Source organism: Triturus cristatus, chromosome 7 (assembly GCF_964204655.1).
Source record: "Triturus cristatus chromosome 7, aTriCri1.1, whole genome shotgun sequence".
Lineage (NCBI taxonomy): Eukaryota > Metazoa > Chordata > Amphibia > Caudata > Salamandridae > Triturus > Triturus cristatus.
This window is the reverse complement of record NC_140590.1, coordinates 461304993-461332413: the sequence shown is the minus strand read 5'-3', so window position 1 is coordinate 461332413 and position 27421 is coordinate 461304993. Positions and strand designations below refer to the sequence as shown.

The following is a 27421-nucleotide window of genomic DNA, read 5'->3' as shown; positions in this document are numbered from 1 at the left end:
ACAACAAAATCCTGGCCAACTCCACCAACTCCAAGGAACTTTTCAGTGTCATTCAAGAATTCACCAACCCTCGCAGCGAAGCCACAGACATCACCCCATCCCAAGACCTCTGCGACAAGCTTGGAACCTATTTCCACCTCAAGATCAAAAACCTCTACAACAACTTCATCCACCATGCGCCACAGGCGGCCCCCCAGAAACACCAGCCAGTCCACCATCTCCAACTGGACACCGATCACGGCCAAAGACACCGCCTCGACCATGAAAAGCATCCACTCGGGGGCCCCCACCGACCCCTGCTCCCCTCACATCTATCACAGAGCCGCGGCCGCCATCGCACCCAAACTACAACGCGCTATCAACACCACCTTCAAAACAGGCACCTTCCCAGCCGACTGGAAGCGCGCAGAAGTCTGACCTCTGCTCAAGAAGCCCACAGCGGACCCCACCGACCTCAAGAACTATCGGCCCATCTTGCTCCTCCCCTTTGCAGCCAAAGTTGCAGAGAAAACAGTCAACAGGAAACTGACATGATTCATTGAAGAAAACGCAGTCCTCGACCCGGCCCAATCCGGATTCCGAAGCAACCACAGCACAGAGACTGACTCTACTCGCCACCACAGATGACATCCGCACCCTCCTGGACCAAGGCCACTCCGCAGCCCTCATCCTACTCGACCTATCAGCGGTCTTCGACACCGTCTCCTGCCGCACACTAGTCGCTAGACTACACGACGCAGGCATACAAGGAACAGCCCTGGACTGGATCCGATCATTCCTCACTAGAAGAAGCCAAAGGATCAGACTCCCACCCTTCCTTTCGAGCTCACGAAAATCACCTGCAGAGTCCCACAGAGTTCATCCCTGAGCCCCACCCTTTTCAACATCTACATGGCCCCCCTCACAGCCATCGTCCAACAACACGGCCTCAACAACGTATTCTACGCCGACGACACCCAGCTCATCCTCTCCCTCACCAAAGACCCCACCACTACTAAACTCAACTTCCATAAAGGAATGCAAGACATCGCAGTCTGGATGACCAACAGCTGCTTGAAGCTCAACACCGAGAAGACAGAAGTCCTCGTCCTCGGTACCACCCCTTCTGCATGGGACAGCACCTGGTGGCCGACTGCCCTCGGAAGCCCACCTACCCCCTCAGACCATGCCAAGAACCTCGGCACCGTACTCATCTCATCACTCACCATGAACGGACAGGTCAACGCTGTCACCTCCAGCTGCTTCAACACCCTCCGCAAGACCTTCAAGTGGATCCCCCCTGAGTCAAGGAAGACAGTCACCCACGCACTCATCACCAGCAGACTGGACTATGGAAACGCATTCTACGCCGGCATCAACAAGTCCCTACTCCGCAAACTCCAGACAATACAGAACACCGTGGCCAGACTCGTCCTCTGCATCCCCCGACACAAACACATCAGTCAACACCTAAGAAGTCTCCACTGGCTCCCTGTGGAGAAAAGAGTCACTTTCAAAATCCTCACTCATGCCTACACAACAACGGACTCAAATACCTCAACAATATAATCAACTTTCATGTACCCAAAAGAAACCTCTAATCTTCCAACCTCGCACTGGCCAAAACCCCGCGTATCCACAGAGCCAGAGCAGGCGGAAGATCCTTCTCTCACATTGCAGCCAAGACCTGGAACGAGCTACCGGCAGACATCATACACGCCCCCTTCCTGAACACCTTCAGGAAGACCCTCAAGACCTGGCTCTTCGGCTAGATAGATCTGCGGACCCCCCCCCCCTCCCCCTCCCCGTCAGTGCCTTGAGACCCTCACGGGTGAGCAGCGCGCTTACAATTCCCTGATTGATTGATTTATTGAGTGACTGAAGAGGACAAACCGAAACAAACCATTGGTTGAAAGAGGCTGTCACAATGTCTAGCAGACAGCTTAAGCTATGAAGGTAGTGTAAAGAAAACTGCAATATTATCCATTTGCTTCCTTCTGATTGGTTTTGTAAATGAGCTGGATACCATCGACATCACTATTTTTACTGCCACACCCTTTACGTGCTCTCTGAATAAGTATTACCATTTTATGCATATTGGTTGAATGGATTGAGTATATATTTGTAATTAACCTCCTTTCTAGGAATTGTATGTGCTTTCCATTAAGAGGATACTCCACCAATAGACCGTGATCTCTTCTGTCTAGGCCTTGCATGTGTTTTTCCTTAGGATGACAGTCCAATTACAGGGCACGAGAAGCTAGCTATTGGGAGGTTCTTGCCTTTAAACACCACTCGCTTTGATTTTATTCAAATATGCCCCAGATATACTTTTATACCTGTCAGTCTGAGTTATTTCTCTGTTCTCTGTAGCATATGTCTAGTTACCAGGCATTACCTGGCTTACCAGGCTTCAGGAATTAGCCAACAGCAAATGCATTGGTAGTTAAAAAAAAAAAACTACTGCCGCTCCTCCATCATGGACCATGAAGTTCCAAACCAGAACCTTCTACAAAAGGTGTGATGTCTGAGTTTCCATCGTCACAAGTGTTGATTCTGAAAGCCCCTTTGACTGTTGTGTACACCTCCAGGTTACAAAACAATTAACCAAAACAGTTAATTCATACAATGAAATGCATTGTGACACGCAATATGCTTAATAATATCTATGAATGAGAGTATCTGTACATCTATGCATAGTGATTATACAGGGCACTACGTTAACGTCACTGACTTAGATATCATCTATAAAGCTAGAGTGTTTCAGACATTCTTTTGAGTTGAAACAAATGAAATTTGTCGATTTTGAGATCTTACTGAGAGTGGTATAATAAAAGTTTTGAGTCTAACAAGTATATATTTTCTTGACATTTCTTGTTTTAGGTTGTTTTGCCTGTGGAATGGAGAACGGTTTTCGAGTTTATAACACCGATCCACTGAAGGAAAAAGAGAAGCAAGGTATTTATTTCTCTCTTTGTAATGCCTTATTTCCTAAATTGGTTGCTATTATGAATATATATATATATCTATTTGTTAATTATTTTCTATCTGTTTCATAAGGTTGTCATCCCCCAATGTAAGTACTTGGGAATTATATTTGATAGGTATTTATTTTTTCAACCACATTTCGGACCTAGTTAAACACTTCGCCGAATACTGTTCTGGCATATTATGATTCATTAACTGGTATGCTGGATTAACAATGTTATGCGTCCCTAACATTTTTGAAGCAAACTTGTCTCACGTCTAATGTATTCAAGCATTGTTTTCAACCGTACCGGCACAACAGCTTTAGACATAATTGAAAGTACTTATTTGTAGAATTGCTTCATAGTAGGCTTCATCTCTTCCTAAATCGATCTGAATTTAGTTTTCCTGCAGGGTTTAAGAAAGGTGATGGTCATTATATTGCAGATCAGTGGACTGTAATTATATTCTGTAGCAGCTTTTATTTGGAAAGAACTTAAATGCTCTAATTCTAGACTAATCAGCATGACCAAGTAAGGACTAGTGCCAGAGTCAGTATAATTTGCTGCAAAGCTGGAATTAAGGTCCTACTGAGATAGAGCAACTCAGGCAAATATTCGATCTGAGAGATTTGCTGATGATATGTATTTTCTCAACAAGCCCAAGATAGGTGTATGGTTAAGAGAACTTTTTATATTGCCTCCTACTCAAAAATCTCTCAGTTCAGGATTAAATCGACTAATTGGTAGAATGTACACTAATAATCATTTTAAATAAGTTCATTTGTCAGTCTGTGGAGGAAAATATAAATACTAACTGTGTTGTTTGAATCAACCTAATATAGAAAATTTAGACCACATTCTTACAGTGTGACCTGGCCTCAAAGGTCTACAACAGTGATACCTAAGAGAAATGTACATTGAATATAATGCACATACAAGCAAGAAGACAATGTATTTTTCCTTCAGGGGCCAATCCAATAAAGTGGTTATAGTGTGGTTAAATATATGTGCTGTACAAACAGTTATTTTTCTAGGATACATATTATCACCTTTCTAGACTACTTTGTTGTTGGAGATGAGAAAAGGATATCTTGTGTGTCGTCGTCAGACTATACCTTACACACTTTGCCCCTTTATTTTATAGTATGTTGTAAGGTGCAAGAGGAAAACTGTTGAGTTTACAGGGAGTTGCAAGACTAAAAGAGATGGTAAAACATGCATATCAGAACTGCACTTTAAGAGACATAGCAGTCATGTTAGAAGAGGTTGAATCTCGTTTAAATCCGTGGAGGACATCGAAGTCTCATTGGAAGGCTCCAGAGGTAGCTCAGCTATTAACAAAAAGGGCTGCAACCAAGCAATTTAGTCATGACTGCTCCAAGATTGCAACTGATACTTACAGCACACTTAAGACTGTTTCTTCGTTAAGTGACAGTTCCCACACTTTGTCTACAGAATCACAAGTCTATTTAGAATCAAATGCGATTTGTAGCAATAGATTTATGCCCCTAGCAAATATTGAGCCATAACAACAAGGTGATAATAATAATAATGCAGCTGTAAAATAAAAGGTTTTAGCAGACACAAGTGTGACAATAAACAAGAACAAACAGTTGAAGCACTTAGAGCAGAAATTGTAGAATTAAAAACATGGTTGGTTCAGACACTTGTGACTTGCTTACAAGCTACAAGAAGATGTGGTAGGGGATTTCTAAAATGAAATACGCATGGAAACTACTGGCCCAGACCAAAAAACATGCCATGAGAGTGCATGTCCCATTTTCCACTGCCCCAGTGGTGAGAGTGCTGTCCCAAGAAACAAGCTCAGCAGTGTGTATAGGAATTATACTAGGGACCCTATGTCAAACGGTACAGTTACAAACCCCTCACAATGGATACCGTTGTTACAAAATAATACTATTCAGAACCATTGTAATCATTTTGTCATGGATGGTAATGACCAGACCGGAAACAGGACCCTGGATTCTTTGAGGAATCAACCTCTTCTGTTGCTCATGCGAGATCACTTATGATAAAGGGCAAAGTTGTGTTCATGATTATTCTTCCCAAGTAATCTCCATCTGTTTGCGATGAAAAGACTCATTGACAAATTAAGTTATTTATTGGATTAGGATCACTAATCATTGTTATTCAATGCTACGCTTCAACATCATAGCAGGAAGCGCTCCTCTTCACCTGCAGTTTGTTATGATTATATAAAATGGTTGTTAAGGAAGAATGATCTTGTGGAGGGTCTAATGGCAATGGACCTTCATAAGATTCTGAGCTCTAGTTCCCCTATACCTTCCCAAACTTTTTAGAACCACCACCCACATTTTGTTATGACGAACTTTCAAGACTCGCCTAGCTTTAATGGGCATGAGTCTTGGGATTTTTTTTAAAATGTAATTAAAGCTTTGTGCGGTAGCACATTGTCATTTACAGCCAGAGCATTTTCCATTGAAATGGTCACTAAATTTGCATAGACGTACAGTTTTACTGATAAAACTATATTGCTCAAATGATATTGTGTGGAAATCTGGTTTCAGTGAACATTTATTGTTGGTTCATCACCAAGTAAAGCGAGTCGATTTGTTCTGATCCTGTTAAAATCTTAGTTTCCTTCATACTTCAAAATTATAAATAAATGTGCTCGATTTTTGCTTTCCTAACTGCTGAAAATGTATCTTAAATAATCATCAGAAAAAACATAATCCTCCGAAGACTCAGCCTGATATATGACCTCTGTTTTTGAAGTGCAGCAAATGCAACAAGATAAATGAATAATTTAAAGGCATCTTTATTTATTGCTTGGACTTTCACGACTCACCAAACATCGGCTGGCGACCCATCAGTGGGTCACGACCCACAGTTTGGGAAACGCTGCCCTATACAGTTCAAATACAGTCTGCCTCAATTAGGAGTACAGAGCGTATTCTTTAATGGAACTTGAGTGAACTTAGCGACAAATATCAGAGACCATGATTCTAACCATAGTGGTACAGACTGACTGAGGGAATTTCATTGAGGTGCCCAATAATGCACCCCGTAATATGTGTGAGATTGCATGATTCTAGTAACAGCAGGGGTGAAAAATTGCTGTTTCTTAACAGTCACAACTTAATTATTGTGATGATTCTCAAACGAATAAGGTGGACGATGCAAATGATCCCGGTCATCAGTAATTCAAAATCAAGCTCTTTAATACATATAACCATAGCACCTTGAAAAGTAGAGACTCGTGAACATTGCTTCTATTCAAGACCCACTTGGAACAAACTCTTGTCAATTGGCCATTACCGGTAGCGGGGAGACTTTAAGTTGACATATAAACTCCTGAATGTTGTGTGCGCTGTTACAGAGATGGAGGAAATGGTCTGAGGTTATTCCTGTTATGGAGATCACTTGTAATGCTACAGGCAGTTAGCATTGTGAGATTGTTTATTGACTATTGACTCCATTTTGCTTTAACTACATTTTGTGACTACGGGTTCATCTTGTGCCTTTCAGCTGCGAACGCAGGCATGTCCAGGTTACTTGCGTGCACAGGTTATTTATGTTTCTCACTTCACCGAGCAAGAGAGATAAGCTGCTAGAACAGATGGTGTGGGATGCGTACAGTGTCCAGGTATAAGAATGTGAAGAATTCTGCTTGAGAACTCCCATCGGTGCCCGGCCACCTCCGTTGAGTGAACTCGACGCAGAGCCTAGCCAGCACCTATAGTGTAGATGAAGAGAGGGAGAGCTTCTAGAAGTCTCTCCTCATGCTAGTAAAAAGTGGTAGACCTTGCACTGGTGGTTAGTGTGTTGACAGGAACTCTCCTGCTGAGCAGACATGCTGCCCAGGGCTTTTTTTTATGCCTGATTGAGATCTCCTGCCTGAGACTGTCAACGGGTTCTCCAGTCGTGCTGGCGAGGATGGTGCCAAACAGACAGCCAGTGCAAAAATCCAAGTTCTAATTACTCATTCTTGTGTGTATATGCATTCACTACATGCATTTATTTTATGTGTATATTATTGCCATTTGATATATTGTTGCAATAAATATTCTCCTTTACTTTACACTTGAGTGTTGAGCTTTGTATATGTATATTTTGGTATTCTAAAGCGTGAGTGTTCACGTTGTGCCCTGGTATTTTGAAGTCTTGCCCAGGTGCTCTGAAGAAAAGAAAGACATCACTCCAGTCAAAAATTGGACAGCCTCTGCGATACAGCTGGCTGCCTTGACCCTGACCCATCATGCTAGACTTAAGTTTATGACCTGTTTTAGAGGTAATTGTAGAACGATCGGACAGTGACCATAATGCTCTGTTTCCCCTGCCTATTGTCACTAATAACACAAGATGCATTAAGTGGCCATAAATACAGCAAACACCAGAGTTATTAGCAAGTATTTACGAAGTGGTTTCACTGGCATTAGAACTGCTAGAGTCATGTGAATTATCATCCACAAGTGGTCCGTCAGTTAACAATATTCATAATAAATTATTTGATTCTCTTAGGGCCAACTTTTATAAAGAAGTAAATCTACTGTTTACAACAAGAAACAACCCTCATGGTTTAACAAACAGAGTAAGTTAGCCAAATCTGAGCTCTTGGCAGCAATTGAAAGTAATATAAGCGTCACTAGAGAGGCAAGAATGAGTTACAGGCGTCTTCAGGCATTGTGTAAAAAGTGCTGGGATGACGCTATTTGGCAGGATTTCCTTGAAGCATTAAAAATGCTTGCCAGTGGATCATTTTGGCATAATGTCGCTGATGGCAGTCTTTGTGAATACATTTGCATAGAAATTTCTATCCAACCCCTTGTTTGGTTTAAGCAGTTTTCTGATTTATATTCTGATTCTTCCCAAGACATTCCTCTCGGGTAGGTTACAGCTAGATTCCCATCAGTACTGAGCTCCTGAAATTTACAATGCATGATACACTCCAAGTAATTGATAGCATGAAATCTAGGAAGGCCCAAAGTACTTATAAAATACCTGGGGACCTTTTTCTCTCAGAACCACGGATTTGATCATCCATCACCACCATACTATTTATTAAATGGCATATTGACATGAGAGGACATCCCTGAAACATGGAAAGAGGTAGATATAAGAAACAAAATAGGGACAACCTGGGCGATTATAGTGTCATTGACAACCTTTAAAAAAAATATTCTGCAGAAAAGTTCTTGTAGACAACCTCTGAATTGAATTAAATTTATTTATTACGGGCAAGATGGCGCCTGAGCGGTGGTAACCCGATACAGCTCCCCGGTCCGGCCGGCCCTTACGGATTATAATGATCGGTATTGCATTGCCGTAATCGCTATCAGGACCAAAGTACTTACATGAAGATCCCTGCCCCTACCGCATGAATATTACTTTGACCTCGAGGCAGCACCGGGATCGGCTTGGACGACAAGCGGCATCGCATCTGACGCCTGGAGCTGGAAATCCGGTGGTTCCTGAATCCTCGCTTCACGCAGCCCTGCGGCTGCTCACCACGCCGCGTTACACTACGTTATCACTATCGGCGATCTTGAAATTCCTGCTGACAGCCCGGGGAGAAGCGCAACAAGGAAATCACCGCCCTAAGACACAACAGTGGATACTTTGTCTCCAGTTAACAAGCAGCTCCAGAGGAAACCAAGTAAGGATGTCGGGGCGAGGAGGGAAGGCTGTGAAAGCAAAAAATAATCAAACATTGGTAACTAAATTTACACAGCCTCATAAATCGGAAGGGCCACTGAGACGCCCAGAAACACGGGGGCTAAAAAGTAGAGAGCAAAGTGAACAAAATGACCGAAATGAGCATTCATTAGTCGATGATAAGGTTAAACAGAGCAGAAAACTGCAATCCAACCCTACAAAGCAAATGGGAACAGCACACATCTCACAACCATTGATTTCCATCATGTTTAGCCCATTAGAGGTGGTGAGACAGGGTAATAGAGTTGTGGATGGTGCGGCAGCTGGAAATCAGGTAGAAATAACTGTGTCAGAACCAGATGAAGCGGTAAATCAAAGTCATATTTGTTCCTCTTTAGAAACCTCTAACAGGGAGGCAGTACACCCTGCCTCATCTCCTACTAACATGGAAATGGCCAGAGAACCAGCAGATAATACTGGAAAGATTCAACAGACCGGTAATTGTCTGGTGGATGTGCCGCCCGTGGGTACAGGAATTTTAGGGCTGGATTTGCTTGCAAAGAATAACTTGCAAGGAAATACCGAATGCCCTGAACCTCCCGACATTCAAGAAAAACTTTGTTTAATGACAGACGACTCAGAAATGTAAGAAACCGGGATATCAACATCTAGTGAAGAGGGAAACGAAGGAGGAAAGCATGAATGGGGCGAAAGCCCAGACTCAGATTCCGAGTCTCTATGGCAAAAGGCTTCTCCGTTAAAAAAAAACAAATACAAGAAAAGAAAAAGGGGAAAAAGACACGCAAAAATTGCAAAACCGGCGACTCCACGGACCAGGGTAGCAACTCCGAACTTAGATGGGATTACTCTTCCTCCCAATTTGCGACACCATCAGATTGCACTGTACGGACAGGTCATATTATTTCTGCATCTACAAATCCGAGCGGGAGCTCCAGAAATATGGAAGAACCTACCCTTACGGAAGTGTTACAGTCGATCAAGGGCTTCCAAGAAGAAGTCAAACAAGATAATCGCAAAAACCGGCAAGCCACGCAAAAACTCCAAGGCGCCATCAGAAAAGTGGGGCGAACTTGCACTGAAATTGCAGAAAGGATGACATCAATGGAAATTCGAGCTGAGAATTTAGAGAAGGATGTTTCCGTATTGAAAGAGCAAGGGGATCCTCATGATGCTATAGTGAAAGACATAATGGGGAAGATCGAGGAACAGGAAAATAGAATGCGACGCAACAACTTATGCATGCTTGGGATACCGGAGGGGGTGGAAGGAAATGATCCCAGGGCGTATATAGTATCACTCTTCAAAGGCGCATTTCCTAAAATGCAATCTTGGGACTGGGACAAGGAAATACAACAAGCGCATCAATTCCCCTTGACACCCTCGAAACGACCCCCTTCACAAGAACAATATCCCCGCGCTATTTTAGTGTATTTTGGAAATTTTCTTTTGCGTCAGGTTCTCTTCGATATTGCTAGACCTACAAATAAAAAGGAATACAACGGTGTCACCTTCTCTACCAGGCCAGCCTTCGCCCATGCCACTGTTTTAGCGGCGATGGAGATTGAGGCAGTTATTCACACCATTTCAGCAAATTGGAGCAACTGTATACCTACAGAACCCAGCACAATTAAAAATCATCTTTAATGGGGTCACTCGTAGCTTCATGTCTGAAATCCAAGCTCAAGCATATCTGCAAGAAATTACAAGGTCAAATAGAGACAGACCTAAAGTTTGAACTTTTAGAGGCTTAACATCTAATAATTAATGTGTACCCTCGAAGTTTCGATTGAGTGACATTACTATAAGAGTAGATTTAGGCAAAAGGGGCAGTACAGGGCCGGACCATGGGGGAGACTCGGGACTCCGCCTTCTCAGATGTCCACACCCTGGTTCAGGCTGAACCAGGTAGGCCTCAGTGGGTGGCGGCGGGGAGGGGAATGGGGGAGGGTCTCTTGGGGTGGGGGAGGGGTTGACCTTAAGAACATTTGTTCTTTTTATCCTCTAGTTATGAGTTCTACTTATGGTTTATCTATAACCTTCTATTACTCTTTCAAATTTTCTTTGGTCTTTATGCTGGGGGTGGTCAGGAGAAACAATCATGACTTGTCCAGTGTTTTAATGAAAGGACTACATTTTAGTTTTAGAAATGAGTAAATTGCGTGTAGCCACATTAAATATTTGCGGCTTGAATGATCCAAAGAAACGTCGAAATGCCGCTATTGCTCTTAGACTGCTTAAAGCAGATATTGTATATCTTCAGGAGACACATATTGACAGGACACAGATTCACCTTTTAGGTACATTAGGATTTACAATAATAGGTGCTACATCACAGAGTGCAAGGACACGGGGGGTTGCAATATTATCTGCCAAAAGTATACTTCAGTTCCCACGCACAGCAGCGGATCAGAATGGGAGGTGGGTTATAACCGAATGCCGTAGAGAAAATGGGGATGCAATTACGATATGTACAGTGTATGGCAGTATTGTTGATGATCCTGCAATCTTTGAATATTTAAATAATGAATTGGCTGGGTGGTCCTTTCCTATTATCATCTGTGACGATTTCAACATAAATATACCATCCTACCAAAGGACTGCATCTGATACAAATTGGAAGTACACTGGTAGGAAACCTAGAGTCTTTAAAGTTCTGAAGACCTTAAGTCGGGAACAAGCATTAATAGATGTCTGGCAATCACATTATCCTACAGACCTGGGCTATACTTTTTATTCTTTCCCGCATAGAAAACTGGTTAGATTAGACTACATTCTTACATCTCATTCTATTCTTCACAAGTGCTCAATAGAAAAGCATACACGAATCATATCGGGTCACAATCCCTTGGTGCTAGAAATACGAGGGGAAATAAGGGTTAGTCAAGACAGGATAAGCTGGTCGTTTGATCGTTCCCTACTCTCTAATGAGGAATACTGTAGATACATGAAGCATTAGATACCCCAATTTATTAAGGAGAACCTGGACAGTGCCAGGATGGAAGTCGTCTGGGATGCACTCAAACAGCAATAAGGGGAGAAACAATGATCTTCTCATTAGCCCTCAATAAGAGGAATCGTCAATTATTGGATTCCTTACAATTGGCAGCCGCAGAAGGAAATTTGATTAACGTATATAGAGACAGTGAGGATCCCACAGAAGCATTGGCGAAAATACTCTCAGCCAAATCATTAGTTATGGAAGTTATTGCCAAAAGAGCAGCAGACAGATTAGATGCTTGGAGAAAAGAAGCATATGAGTGCAGTGAGCAAGTGGGACACCACCTTGCGATTAGGACCAGACAAAAAGCTCCAAAAAATTCCATTACGGCAATTAAGGATACCTCTCAGATCATAATTACAGATCCAGGAGGTATACGTAATGAGTTTTTTAAATACTATCAAAGCTTATATCAAGAGACCACTAATTTTCACTTGGAGAATATTATGATTTACCTTAACCAATCTCCAATAGAAGAATTACCTTCTGAAGATCAGGCACGACTTGAAGAACCCCCAGTATGGGTAGACGCTTTGCTATGTATTAATAGTCTTCCCAATGGTAAAGCAACCGGCTTAGACTGCATACCGGCAGAATTTTATAAATAATTTGCTACAGAAATCAGAGAACTAATTTTTCCTCTGTTTGTACATGTTTTTAAGGGGGGAAGATCACCAGAATCATGGTCTGAAGCAAAACTCATTGTCTTCTTAAAAAAAAACAAATCCTCACTAGACCCCGCATCTTACCGACCAATTATATTAATAAATGCAGATAGTAAAATTTACTCTAAAATATTAGCGACCAGATTAGCAGGGGTGATTCACAAGGTAGTATCCCCAAGACAACATGGGTTCATTCCTGGACGTGGGACTACAGATCATATAAGAAGAACCATCTCACTTTTTGATAATGCACAAATATCTGGAAATCCTATGGCACTCATCTTACTTGATGCAGAGAAAGCCTTCGACAGAGTTTCCTGGCCCTTTCTCTGGGAGGCTCTGTCGAGGGCAGGGTTGGGGCAACATTTTATACAGGCATTTAAGATGCTGTATTTTCAGCCAACTGCGAAACTATTTATAAATGGTATACTTACCAATTCCTTTAGGATAAATCGAGGCACACGTCAGGGATGCCCTAGCTCACCTCTCCTATTTGCCATATACATCGATCCCTTCTTACGCATGTTGGAGCATAATCAGAGGATTAAACCGATAATCATTCTGGGTGGTGAAACAAAGGTATTGGCCTACGCTGATGATATCGCGCTTGTAACATCCAACCCGATTGAAGCTATGGCAGAGGTAGAGCGAGAGGCGATGAGATTCGGTCAACTGGCTGGATATTCTTTAAATCGAACCAAAACTCAGATTATTTGTAAACATGTTAATATGGGTGACGATGTGAGACGGGTAGGAAATGCCACTTACCTGGGGGTAGACATAACCGCTAATATCGAAAAGCTAGTCGAGGCAAATATCGACCCCATGACTGACAAAATAAAATCAGAATTGAGGCGACTCCACAGTTTACACTTCTCAATAATCGGAAGATGTAACGTAATCAAAATGCTTTTTTTCCCTAAAATCTTATAAGAGCAATTCCGTTAGAATTTAATCCCAAATGTATTAAAAAGATTGAAGATTTGTTTTCCTGGTTTATTTGGTCCTATGGGAAACCCAGAAGAGCATACAAGTTTCTCTCTCTCTCTCCAGGGAAAGGGTGGGCTTGGCACTCCCAAACATCAAACTTTATTATTTTTTTTTTTCGTCCTCATACATACGCCAGATAATAAATGCTCTAGATGGGAACTATCCAGGCCCTCCACACTGACCATTTCGATTCCGATTCCTACCCTCAGGGCTACTGGATTCCCCCAGAGAAGGGCTGTCTCCTTATCCATTTCCATCAACCACTGGGAATCCCGTTGGTGCCAAGAAAGGATGGACCACAAACCCCTGGCTTAATCATTGGACTCATCAGTCTTCTTTAACCAGGCCAGAAGAGGAGACCAAAGCGTCTCCGAGCTTCTTTGATCACACGCAATATCTGACTGACTAATCCACATGATATTTCTCATACAATCAACAAATTTAGGAGGAATCTCAGACTTCCATAGTCTACATATTTCTCTCCTGGCTATAACAATCACATAAAACACGAGTTGTGCAACAATGTTTGAACAGAGTCCTGGTAGAGTACCAAAAAAGATCAATCGGGGACAACTTATAATTGGTATACCTAAAAGCTCTTCTAGAAAACGGCAGACAGACCCCCAGTAACCGGAAATCTTAGGACAATTCAAAAACATATGGGTGTCATCTGCTAACGGAAACTTACATCTTGGACAAAAGTGATTATCAGAAGAAACCCGGGACAGTTTAGCCGGGGTCCAATAGACCCTATAAGCTGTAAACAAATGGTTTCTCTTCAGATTAGCGGGTTTAATGATTCTCTGAGACATGTGAAACGATTCTTTCCAAATTTCTTGTGTCTCCTCCGTATTCCCTATTAAACCATTGCCCCAAAGTTTCTCTACCTCTAATATTAAACTATCCCCAAAGCCAACCAGTGTTTGATACCAAAACGAGACTTCCCGTTTCCAGCCTCCCACCTTACGTATAGCATCAAAGATTGGGAAATCAACTGTCGGTCCCCAAGATTGTCTGGCCCACCACCCAGACAGTTGGTAAAACTTAAACCTAGTCAGGGATCTATTCGTTAGATTTGCTAGAGACTCCCAATCCATAAGCTTAAACTCACAACACAGGTCGCCCCATACTTTGACCCCTGCTAATTTAAGAGGCTGAGATAGTTGATCCAGGAGGCATTCGGGAGTGCCTGGGGAGTCCCAGATTGGAGCATATAAGTTGAAATAAGGGATCCCAAAAGTTTTCTGAATAAATCCCCAATTTTTAAGTGCTGTTAATAAAATCTTGAGGCGGACCTTTTTGAAAAATTTTTGGTCTCCAAATTTAAGAAGAAAACATTCGAAACCATGCGGTTGATCATATAATAGAGCCTGAAAGAGGCGCCCTTGTGAAGAAGAGTCCAATTTATTGGCTAAGATTCTAAAGTTCTTAAAGTGGAAGGCGTGGCAGTAAATTAACAAGTCAGGTAGAGCCAATCCCCCTACTTTCAGACCCCTCCTCAGCTTCTTCCACGCTATCCTGGGCGATTTAGTGGCCCATATAAATGAACTTATCTTTCCTTGAAGAGAGGCAATATCTTTATGGTTAAATACCAAAGGGATAGCATTAAAAAGAAACGTTATTTTAGGGAGGATAATCATTTTTATAAGATTTACTCTCCCGTAGATGTTAAGCGGGATATTTCCCCATCTCAACAATAATTTACAGACTTCCTTTACAACTTGCACCCAACTAGTTTTAGAAATATCCGCCAATTTCTGAGTTAAAAAAATTCCTAAGTATCTGATTTTTTTGTTTAGCCCCTCTTATCGGGATTAAGTTATTCCATCCCATTATATCCGTTTTTTCCTTGTTAACTTTATACCCCGAGACTCTTCAAACTCTTCCGCTAGTTCAAAAAGCCGTGGAATTGCCTCGACATGGTTAGAAGTATACAATAAAAGATCATCTGCATACAATGCGGTTTTCAACTCTAATTCACCGATTTTAAAAGGAGTAATTGTATTATCTCTTCTAAGTGTACAAACAAAAGGTTCTATATATACATCAAACAATAAAGGGGACAGGGGGCAACCCTGCCTTGTACCCCTAGTTATATTAAACCAGTCCGATAGCCCACCATTTACTAAAACTTTTGCACGAGGTCCAGAGTATAAGGATTTGACTGCCTCTATAAACAATATGGGGAAACCAAACATCCTCAAAGAAGCCCAAAGGTACCCCCAATTTACCCGATCGAAGGCCTTGGCTGCATCTATTGCTACAATGGCAAGCGGCAGTCCCTTTGCTTCAGCATAATCAATAGCTCCTAAAACCTGAAACGTAAGTTCATTCAGCTGCCTCCCAGGTATAAAGCCTCTCTGGTCAGAGTGTACAATTGTTTTAATAGATCTCGCCAATCTAGTGGCCAGTATCCCTGAAAAAATTTTTAGATCCGAATTTAATAGGGAAATTGGTCTATACGACTCCATTTTCTGTGGGTCTTTGTTTGGTTTAACTAACAAGGTTATGGTAGCCTCCGACCAAGATGGAGGGATAGGCTCTCCTTTTAAAAGGACACTATTAAAAAGTATCTTAAGCACAGGGACCACTATTTCAAAGTTATCAGCATAAATTTCTATCGGGAGCCCGTCTGGGCCAGCGGCTTTCCCTCTACTCATTTTCTTTACTTGTTCCAGTATTTCACCCTCTTTGATCTCGCTGGCTAAATATGTTTTCTCTGACTCTGTCAGTTGAGGCAAATTAACCGAATTGAGCCATTCATCCACCTCATCCAATCCAACTCTAGTATCCTCTTGATATAGAGTAGACATAAACCCCATAGCCTCATCTCTAATCAATTCGTCCTCTGAAGTTAATAAGCCAGAATCCCTTTGTGTTACAGCCTTTATATTATTCCTCACCCTATCTGCCCTAGATTTCCAGGCTAGAAGGGCTCCACACTTTTCTCCATACTCAAAATTTTTCAACCTACTAGCCTCCCATTTCTCTTTGTTAATCTTATCACACCTCGCGCTAAACGCCGCTTGTAGTTCCAGCAGTTCTCTCTCAAGTTTGGGGATCCTCTCCCTATCCATCAGAACCGCCCTTTGTAAATCCAATTCTTTGTTTTTTATAGCCTTAATATCCTCTATTTCCTCTCTCTTACGCATCTTTCTCCTATATGACATTTGAGAGCTTAACAAGCCTCTTAAATAAGCTTTGAAGGACTCCCAAACCATTTGTACTGTAGTGGAAGCAAGATTAAAATAAAAAAACTCAGTTATTCCCGTATTTACTAGGATCTTTACTTCATCATCCGCGAGAAGTGATCTATCGAGTGTCCATCTAGTCACTGTGTTTGTAAGACTTAAACTAAGAACAAGTTCGACCACTGAATGGTCAGAAAGGCCTACCGAAGTATAGGCAATCAAGACAGTATTAGAAAGCAAAGATTGATCCACCAAAAAGAAGTCTATTCTGGAAAACTGCTTATATTTTTTACTGTAGAAAGAGTACTCTCTTCGAACTGGATTTTTCGCTCTCCAAATATCCAAAAGCGCATAATCCTTCATAATATACTTCAATGATATCCAAGTTTTAGTTGGAACAGAATATTTAGCCCTTGAGGTCCGATCAACCTGCCCATCAAAAACTAAATTAAAGTCTCCCCCTAAAATAACCGGGGCAGGGTACTGTATGAGGCATGCATTCAATTTTATAATGGGACCTGAATCATCCTCATTCGGGCCGTAGTATACTGCACATGTGAAGGCTAAACCCGCTATAGAGAGAGCTGCCACTAGCCATCTTCCTGAATTGTCTGTTTCCCATTTCTGGACCTTGATCCCTCTATTCGATCTAATGATTAAGGCGACACCTCTGGTACAACCTGTCTGATATGAACATAATATATCTTGAACCCACCCTAATGTGCGAAAAGCTTGTTCACATAATTTTACCTCTAGGTGAGTTCAAACTTTATTATTGGGCAACTACTCTTTTATATAATTACACCCTTTTTTCAGATAAACCATTAGATGACTTACCAAGCCATATCCCCACACCCATAGAATTAATAATGGGTAATCAGGCATGGGGGTGGCCCTGGAGATTCCTGAATGATTCTTACTACAAAACAATACGGTATAAGACGCTGGCTGCTGGATATAAAACCTTGAAGGTAATCCGGAAGATGTTGGGGTTGGGTCGGTTGAATTGCTATACGCCGATTAGCAATAATACTAACCTGCCCGGAATCTTTAAAGATCCCACAATCAGGAGATGGATTGACAAAGGTCTATCCAAGCTTGAGGATTTTTATTATCTCACTGATATAATTACCTTCGAAAATCTCAAATCGCAATATGGACTAGATTGGAAAGATTTTTTTAAGTACTTGCAAATACGGGACTTTTTAAATAAGAAGGGCGGAGGCCCAATAGGATTCTTAAACAACTCCATCATTGATAAACTGAGACAGAATAATCAGTCAATTGGAATGGTATATAACTCACTTAACTCCTTGATGACCGATGATATGGGATATCGGGCTAGTAAATGGAAAACAGAAATTGATGTTTCAGAAGAGCTATTTCATTATTCCATCGAACTTGCACAGAAGATTTTAATATCAGCACGACTCCAGGCGCAGTATTATAAAACCTGTTTCCTTCTTTATTACACGGCAAAAAGGATTGCCAAATGGGGAGCTGGAAAGGGGACGTTATGTCCTCGATGTGCATTGCCCCAGGCGGATTTAGATCATATGCTGGCATCCTGTCCCACTTTAAATATCCTAAAATCTGATATCAGGATTTTTTTTAAAGGGGTTATAAGAAGAGATATAAACCTCTCATCAGCCCAGATCTGTCTAGGGGTTGATCAAGAGACTCAAGGGAAGTATGGAGAACAACTCATTTTTATAAGTATGGCAATATATCGCCTTACCCTAACATCAGCCTGGTTAGACTCAACCCCACCAGTCTATTGTCAATGGCTGACACGCCTAGTTGCTAACTACAACTTCGAAAAACATTATATGGGAACAGGGGGATTTGATCTTGCTCTAAAGGGTTAAAAATTTGGGAACCACTGACCAAATGGCTTCTGAGATCGAAACCGGGGACCATGATATTCTTTTCTTTTTCTTCTCTAATTTCTCCTCTCTCACTCTGTTTTACACAGATACACTTTAGAACATTTAAGATTAATAAACACAATATTACCTTTAGATAGAAGGTCAACTTCGGGGTGGCAAGAGGCGGGAGGGGGGAGCGAAATAAAATAAAAAAATCTGAATAAAGTGCATTGAATTGATACAGATTTTTTCTTTTTTCTTTTGCTTTATTTCTGCCATAAAGTTTATTGGTTTTAAAGACATGTAACGTTTTGAATAGGGAGTATTATATAATATATTCATGTTCTTGTGAAACCCGTAAACTTTAAGATTATCATTTTGCTATATTGGAAACACGCACCAATAAAAATATTTTTTTAAAAAAAAGAAAAGTTCTTGTAAAAATTCGATATTGGGTGCAAGAATATAATATTTTGCCCAAATTGCAAGCAGCATTCAGATGGAAGGTTAGCACAATAGACTAAGTTTTACTTTTTGTCCTAATATACTGGAAACTAGTTGTTTTACAGCAGGAACACCTATGTGTTGTCTTCACAGACCTGAGAGCAGCATTCAATGTGATTTCTAAATCCAAGTTATGGGTAGTCCTTGAGCAAATGGGAGTGCCACAGAAGCTATTGTCCATAATCATATCTGCTCAATATTAAGTATGCTGCAGTTAGATCGTGGGAGACAATGTGGAAGTGACAGATAACATTAGGATCCAAAGAGGTGTGCATCAGGGATGCATGTTAGTTCCGAAGCTGTTTTTTCTTTACATTAATGACGTATTAAATTACTTAGATGGTTGTGTTAACGATTCCCCAAAATCATATTGGTCATAAGATACCAGCGGTGGGCTTCAGGACCTAGTAAATAAGTTAGCCACCTTTTGTAGTCACAGCGGATTGGAAATGAATCACACAAAACAAAAAACATGGCTTTTAACCCACGTAAATCGTACAGGAATGGTCACCATTTTTTACTATCTTGAAGTAAAGTGGTGCTCTTTACAAATCAAGGAAAGACAACTAATGCTCGGCCATAATGCAGTGGCAGTTTTGAAAATATTAACATCAACTTTATCTAGGTCTATCTCACAGTCTCTACAACTATACTGAGCAGAAGCCTTAAGTGTAGCTTTTTATAGGACAGAAATTTGGGTTATTTTGATGTCACTAGTTTATCTATCATCGGAAAGAAATTAATGAAATCATTAGTTAACAAGCCCCAAAGTGATCCACTTCTGCCCTTGCATCTGGATATGAACCTTGAAATGCATAGCATATGCAGCCAATCTTAGACGAATACTTTATTGGCTTAGAATCTGATACTGAGGTGCTGGCTCCATTTAGCCAGAACATGTTCCATACCTTGGTTGGCTTTTGTAAGAGCCTGGGTTTACATCTTAGGGTTTAAAGAGATGTGGGATGACCCTTGGTCAATCATGAGGGAGACAGGGAAACACTTAAAATAACCATAATGGTCATAATTGATGTGGTGTCTGCCCTCAAGGCACGTAGGCATCAACCACTTCTTAGATTGAATGCTATCACCTCATCTATATCACCCTACTTGCTGCCAAACACTTATACTTAAAACACAGGCTAAGAATTTGACCTATTAATAGTTTTAGTTGTAAATAGTCTGCTGATCATCCTAATTCAGACATATTTCCAGCTTGCAATACTAAGAAGGAAATAGTAGCCCACCTGCTATTCTTTTGCACTACTCACTACTTATTTATGGAGAAAGTGGATAATGCCTGTATGCCATAATATAGGCATAAGGCAATAGGGCATGGCAACAGGGGATACTCAAATCGATCACTAGTGGTTCAATAGTGTTCAGTTTGGCAATCTATCTCTTCATCCTGGAGTTTGAGAAAGAATCTGCATACTAAGGAAGATTGATTGACAGTATTTGAAGTTTTAAGACTATTTATTTTATGATTATTTACTAATTTATTGATTTCACTTATGTCATGAAATGTATTGATTTATTGTATTTATTTGATGAGGATTTTCTCGAAATAAACATTTTAATGATGATGAATGAATCCCTGTACGAGTATATTTTTTAGTAAAATGTAAGTTTACTTGCAAAGCTCTGTGTAAGTTCTAGTCCAGGAATTCTGAGTTTTCTGCAGGTGAGAACTGAGGTGCTTTTATAGTGCTGTATTTGTGTTTCAGAACAGAACAGCAAGAGATCTGCAGAGCTGCACAAAAGTAGAGCTACCAATACTGGAATAGACAGGGAGTTTATGATATATCATTCAGGGTTTGTGGCTTTTATGTAGTGCAACATTCACTGTCTATTTCCAATGGGACCTTTCATTTTTAGATGGTGGCAGACTAGTGGTGGGTCTACCTAAAATGCAAGGTGTGCTTTTGGATAGGATAATGTTGTGTGATTGTCCACTTATAACCTTAGTCTGCTTGGTTGTGCCCATAACTAGGTTGTGCTAGCATGTAATAAAAGTATACACCTCCACTGTTTGTTTCTACCCCATTGACTACATTATATTTGCGTGTAATTGCCATGGAAATTTCTATTATGGGACTTGTCTGGCAATTTTCCACCAGTCCTTGCACGCATGTGGAGATGATGCTTGCACATTGTACCTATGGGTATTTGTTGGGATGTGGTGTGCTTGCCATTTTCATGGCAAGTTCCCTGATGGCACATTCACTGATGTGCGAAAGTTAAAAAAAATAAAGGTCCATAAAGCTAGCCATGAATTTGTGCCATAATCACTTTGACCACCTTTGCCTATTTTACTACCCTCTGGCTATATTTTTCGTCTACCATTCTTTGATCTTTAAAGTGATCCAGAATAAACGTTTAATACCCAAATATGGGTCTGAACAAGTATGCAAAGGAAAAGAATAGCACCACAAGGTGGCTTAAGTGACACAGCATTCCGTGATATCCAAGACCTCGGTTATATGATTCTTCATATAATAAGGGAGTGTAGTACACTTCTAGTGCTGGCACAAAAGAAATAGTTAAAATTCATGGCTAATTACCTTTTATAGCCTGCAAATGTCTAATTGTTATGTACACATGGTATCTCGGTACCAGACCTTTACTAGTTTCCTTGTTGATAATTGTTTTTCTTATGTTTATGGGGTGCCATTGCATTATAATATTGTAAGTGGGGGTACCAAGTTTATACATTCTAAGGAAGGTGATCAGTGAAAAAGGTCCCCCTGATTACACACTATCTGTTGAGTTCTGCATATAATATTTACCTGCATGTATCAGTTTTGAATCACAGCCAATTCAGTCTCTAACCCTTCTGGAGTAAATCAAATGAATGCAGTTTGCTTTGCTAATTGCAGCATACACTAGATCAGTACCAATTTAAAATTCAGTTTTAGGTGTTTGAAATATAAATAAGTGGTAACAACATGAAATAGATTAGGTAAAATACACCTGTAGGAATTAGGACACAGGATAAGCTATGCATAAACATGGCATACCTCCCTAGCTGGCATCTCTGTTTTGGATAGTCAGCCTCTACTGCTACTTGTTCCTTCATAGCAGTGAAAGTTTTCTGGGAGGGTGTCTTGTTTAAAGGACCCTATTGACAAACTTTTTTGTTTAGAGAACTAAAACTCCCAAATCAGGAGTTTGTTTTCTGTCAACAAAATAACAAATGGCCCGACACCCAAAGAGTTTTCTCCATGTACATGGGGGCCATTCTGCATTTTCATACCTGCCAGAAATCTGCCACTAAGGCCGTGATAGAGGTACTGCACCACTACGCAACACTGAGTTATAAATCTAGTGGAACGTTAAAGGCGGAAACAACCAGGTACAAAGAAGCGCTGAAAGCAGTGACAGATAAGGGCGAGAAAGCTCTAGCAGCAAAAATAGCCGAATACAGAAAAGCGTTAAAGACAGTGAAAACCATGTTGAGAGAACATTGTGGTACTTATCAAAAGTTGAGTAAAGAGAATCATCATACCACTGCTGTGGGCAAAGTGGCCCAAGTAAGCTACCCAGATTGTGAATACGAAGCTGTTGATCCTTGAAGAAACGTTTGATGATTTTATAAATGCACTGACAAAAACAAATAGATAAAAAGATTGTGAAATATCTCATAAATCTTACCAATGAAGGAGTAAAAGAAGTGATCAAGAAAATACTGCTTACTGATATAGTCACATACCGTCAAATCAAAGACACATAAATCTCAAGTTCAGTCTGATGCCGAATGTTGATTGCAAAAGATTTATGTTCAGTCAGGAACGACATAAAGCTGGTGAAACAATCGATGTATTGATGAAGAAGCTGTACGTCTCTGAGTTATTGACGGATGTCTGTCAGATTCATTCAGACAACGAATGTTGAGAGAATCCCTTAGTCTGGAGTGCGTTCTCATGGTTGCTAGAGCTGAGGAACGTGCTGATCGACAAGCTGCTGATATGGAGGCTGAAAGTGCCCAGTATTATTCAGGCATGAACATGAAAAGTAAGCAGAAATGAAAAGCAAGCAGAAATGAAAAGCTGAAGAGCACAAAATGATGTCTCAAAAGAAAAAGACACTGTGCTTTAGTTATGTCTTTTCGTTTAAATGGCGGTAAATGTCCCGCCATGAACAGGTATGCAAAGGCGGTGTGAAGGAGGAGAACCACGTTGTAACGGTTTGCAAGGCGAAGGAAAAGCTAAGTGCTTCATGACGAAAAAGCAAAATGGATACTCGAATGTTCCAGAAGCGACGTTCTACTCACGCCCACAAGGCCAATCAGCAACACCTGCAGAGGCAGATTGACAGTAAACAAATTCGATCGTCATCTAAATCTTCGTCCAAGAATTCTTCAGTTTCATTGTCAAGTCGATGTTTACCTCAGAAAAGCATGCACGTGTCAGACTGGAGAGAGAGAAAAGTCAATGAGTAAAATCACACAAGTCATTCAAACATTGTCCAAAAATTACACTAAAAGTAAACGTTTGCTTCATACCTTTTATTATTGACGATGCATTAAACATCATGCCTTAGGAGCAATACAATGATCTTTCTCAATTGCCCTGTCTCACACCATATACACGGGCTGCATCAGTGCCATTAAAGAGTCGAGGTTCATTCATAGCAACCATGAAACACAAAAGGACAAAAGTGCTTGCACCCATGGGTGGGGAGAGCCTTGGTTAGATCTGTTCGCCCCAGAAGAGAACATGCAATGTCAGCAATTTTGCACGTTGGAGTTTCCAAGGCGGCTCTGGCTCGTCGCAAGTGGAGCTCAGGGCTCCTATACACCTTTCTGCCAACACCACTCCTGCCCAGAGTGCTCAAGAAGATCCGGAGCGACCAGGCACAAGTTATTCTTGTGGCTCCGGACTGGGCACGGAGAGCTTGGTATCCTGAGCTTCTAGACATGAGCATCAATCCTCAGTTCAAGCTGCCCTTTCGGGAGGATCTTCTGCCACAGCAGCAGGGGAGGGATCTCCACCCAAACCTGTCCACTCTCCACTTCTTTGCGTGGAGATTGAGCGACAGCAGTGGATAGCTTTCGACCTCCCTTCTGAAGTCTGTGAGGCTATTTTGGCAGGGTCAAGACTGATTTGCATATGGCTGGGTCCGAACTGGGGTGGCAAAGTGAGCTAAAAAACGATGATGGATTCAACCCAGATCTGTGACAGGGGGCCAGTGTCAGAAAAGTTTCAGTGCTTCGTCCATCATCTTGTGTTTGCCAGGTTATTTTGGCAGACAGGCGTCCCTCCACAAAGTCGGTATCGCCTGCCGATGGAACTAATTTTGTAAATATTGTGCAGACCGGTCTGTTGACCCACCCTATCTGCTCCTTTATCTGAAGAACTACTGTTTATACTTTCCTTGGTCCAGCAGTGCTCTGCTGTGGACCCATTGAAGGGCTATCTTTTGGCCCTTTCTTCTTTTCTTCGACTGCCACAGTGGGACCTTAATTTGGTTCTTATCTTCCTGATGTGTGCACCGTTTGAGCCGCTGCACAACTGCCCTCTGCGGTTGCTCACCATCAAGACAACCTTTTTGGTGGCAATAACCTCTGCCAGGAGGGTGAGGGAACTGCTGGCACTGTATTCACAGCCTCCTTACCTGGTAGTCTTTCCGGACAAAGTGGTGCTCCGCACAAGGACATCTTTTCTGCCTAAGGTGGTAACTCTACCCACCTCCTATGCACTGCCGCACCTTTCCAAGGAAGAGGATCTTCTCCATCGTCTGGACCCAAAAAGAGCGTTGTCCTTCTACCTTGTTCGAACCAGAGAGTTCTGAGTTGATGACCAACTCTTTATAGGATACGTGGGTGCAAAGAAAGGCTGTGCTGTCCAAAAGAGGCCTATATCCCGATGGGTTATCCTTGTTAAAAAAATCTGTTGCGCCTTAGCAAAGAAAGATCCACCTGAAGGACTTGGAGCCCATTTCACCAGGACAAAAGCGGCCACCACGGCTCTTGAGCGTGGTGTTCCGGTTTCTGATATCTGCCAAGCTGCCACGTGTTCATCTCTACCGAGTTCGCGAGACACCACAGCTTGGATTCCCAGGTTCCCAGAGAAGGCCTGTTTGATCGCTCTGTCTTGCAGTATTTTCTGGTCTAAGCCATTCGGCAGTCCCTCTTCTGGGGATGGTATTGCTTGGCTATCTGTTCAAAGGAAAGGAATATGCGGCTAGATGTCTCTATCAGATGGACAAGTTACTTATCTTCGGTAATGTCTTCTCTGGTAGACACATGTTCTAGCCGCAGATTCTTTAATGACCCATCCTGTAGAGCAAATTATTAATAATCTGCTGGTGCAGGGTCACACCACTTCGCCACGGGTTCTTATCAAGTAAGGAGGAAACAACACTGGAGCGAAGTCAAACCATAGGTCATTTAATCATTCATGAATGGGTCTCCATCCGAAAAGTACCATCAAGATACCCAAGGAGAGAGCACACTTGAACGATGGTTACACGAGTTTTTATAGGGAAGATCACAAACAAGGAACGCCCAGAGGTAAATAGAACTTTGGAAAGAACACACAAATGAGTGGAGCACTCTACTGAGGCCGATAAGGGAACTTTTGAGTAACTGCAATCCTCTCGTTCAGTGCATGGGGAGGGCCGATGAACTGCATGCGCTAACAAGAGGGGGGAGACGAGCGACGCTTCGTGCAGGCCATGCTGAATGACCTAATTGCCTTGTTTTTTGCGTTGAGTTACGGTTCAACTGATTTAATGTACATACTGATAGACATACCCCTGAATATGCTATTATTGGTTTTGTCTGATAATCCCACCAACGCGGCCGGCCCGAATGGGTTGTAGGCGGCTTGCTGTGTAACTCTGCTCCCCCACTACTGATGCAGTAAGATACGTATTGTTGAAACAGAGCATTGCCGGCCCGATGGCGGATGTAGGCGAGATGCGAAATTGTATGTTTCTCCTGCAATGCAAATAAAGGTTGGCTTAAAAAAAAAAAAGAAAAGAAAAAAAAAAGAACACACAAATGAGGCAAGGCAAGAATCGCTATGTCCTAAAGCTGGACAACAAGATATGCTATTCTGAGTAGACTTTACTTGAGGATTATTTCTCTTTCTGATTCAACACTGTCAGCTTTTAGCAGGGGCATTCGGGGCAAGTACTTCTATTCCCCCTAATAGGTAAAAAAAACCTTCCCGAAGGACCTTAATGACATATCGACAACTCTACCCATTTCAACCTAATCTGTATACAAATACCTATTTCAGAAGAACACCTAATACTATTCCCTATACTAATCTTTTATATTCAACCTGTATGTTTCTTAACCTTCCTTCCTCTTACTGTAGTATTTGTTGTTTGATTGCGAAGGTAACAAAGAGTAGCGTAACGATCAGCCAGAAACACAACAATGTAATCTCAATTCTCCCAAAATTCCCTCACTACTCTATCAGAGAGCATTAAGTCCCAAGTGTCTTTTGCTTCAAGGCCTCACTGGCAGGCTTATGTACCGGTCCGGATGTTGGCGGTCTTGACCACCGGCAAGGGTCGCTATCTCTCCTGAGATGGGTTCTTCAATCAAAGTCTATAGTTCTGTTTGGCCCTTGGCTGCATTTTGTATGAGGGCTGAACAATGTCAGGATGTTCAAAGAGAATCTGTTCATCTGGGTCCGGCATTATGGCAGCAAGTTATTATTTCAATTACACCATTTCAACATGTTTTTTTTTAAAAGACACCATCCCCAAAAAGCACTTGCTGAGAGATCTGATCATATTCAAAATCAGGTATTCCTCTTGTTATCCACTGATCATAAGGCAAAGGGAGTGGCGCTTGTTTTCTCTAAATCATTGGCATGGATCCAGTGTCTGTGCCCTGTGCATTTAACAGCCGTCTGAGTGGTGAAGAAAACTTGCACTGGCCTCTGAAACTGTTGGGTAAAGACACTGTCTCTAGGCCTCAGCTTGTGACCTGGACCTTTAAGACTGGGAGAGAGATTGGCCTTCACCTGTGAATGGATCAAATGCAAATCTTTAGTCAACACAGTAATCAACAAGAATGGTAAATTCAAGGTCAGATTGTCCTTGATCTTGGTACACCCTATACATTTGCTGGCCTCCCCATAACCACCTCAACTGGTTGCAAGACCTCAAAGGGCAGATCTGGGGGTGGAAAATATCCTGTTGAAACGGAGTACCTTTTCCTGTGCTATAAGTATGGCACGTCATGCACCTCTTGACATAGAACTCTGCAACCCTGTAAATCAGATTATTGAACCATACATGATCTGACATGGCCTCTATTCCTTTAGCACTAATGTGGGCTGAACTGTGGGCCATGGTAACAATAGCATTCATATAACAATTTGGAAGCATTCATCTTTGCTTTCCTGACAGATCTATCCAACATTCTGTCGCATCCTGACACACATATATTTTACACTGTTCATTCTCTTCCTCCGTAGCTTCGTCCTGTACTTCCCTAATGCTATCTAGAGTCTGATTAAACATAGTCACTTCTGGTGTCCATCTAACTGTCCCTACAGTATACATTAAACTATACTCTAAATAGGCTGATTGTTTAGCTGTTTCATTGGCAGAAGTATTTCCCTGTATTACCTCA

General features: G+C 41.6%; 1 protein-coding gene across 2 annotated transcripts in view; it reads left to right on the top strand.

Annotated features, from left to right (window-relative positions):
- The window catches only part of WDR45B (WD repeat domain 45B), a 524626-nt gene that overhangs the window by 138805 nt on the left and 358400 nt on the right, over positions 1-27421 (top strand). For both annotated transcript variants that reach the window (XM_085616786.1, XM_085616787.1), the window contains exon 2: positions 2863-2937. In XM_085616786.1, the coding sequence (XP_085472912.1) occupies positions 2863-2937 (75 nt within the window). The remainder of the gene's footprint in view (positions 1-2862; positions 2938-27421) is intronic.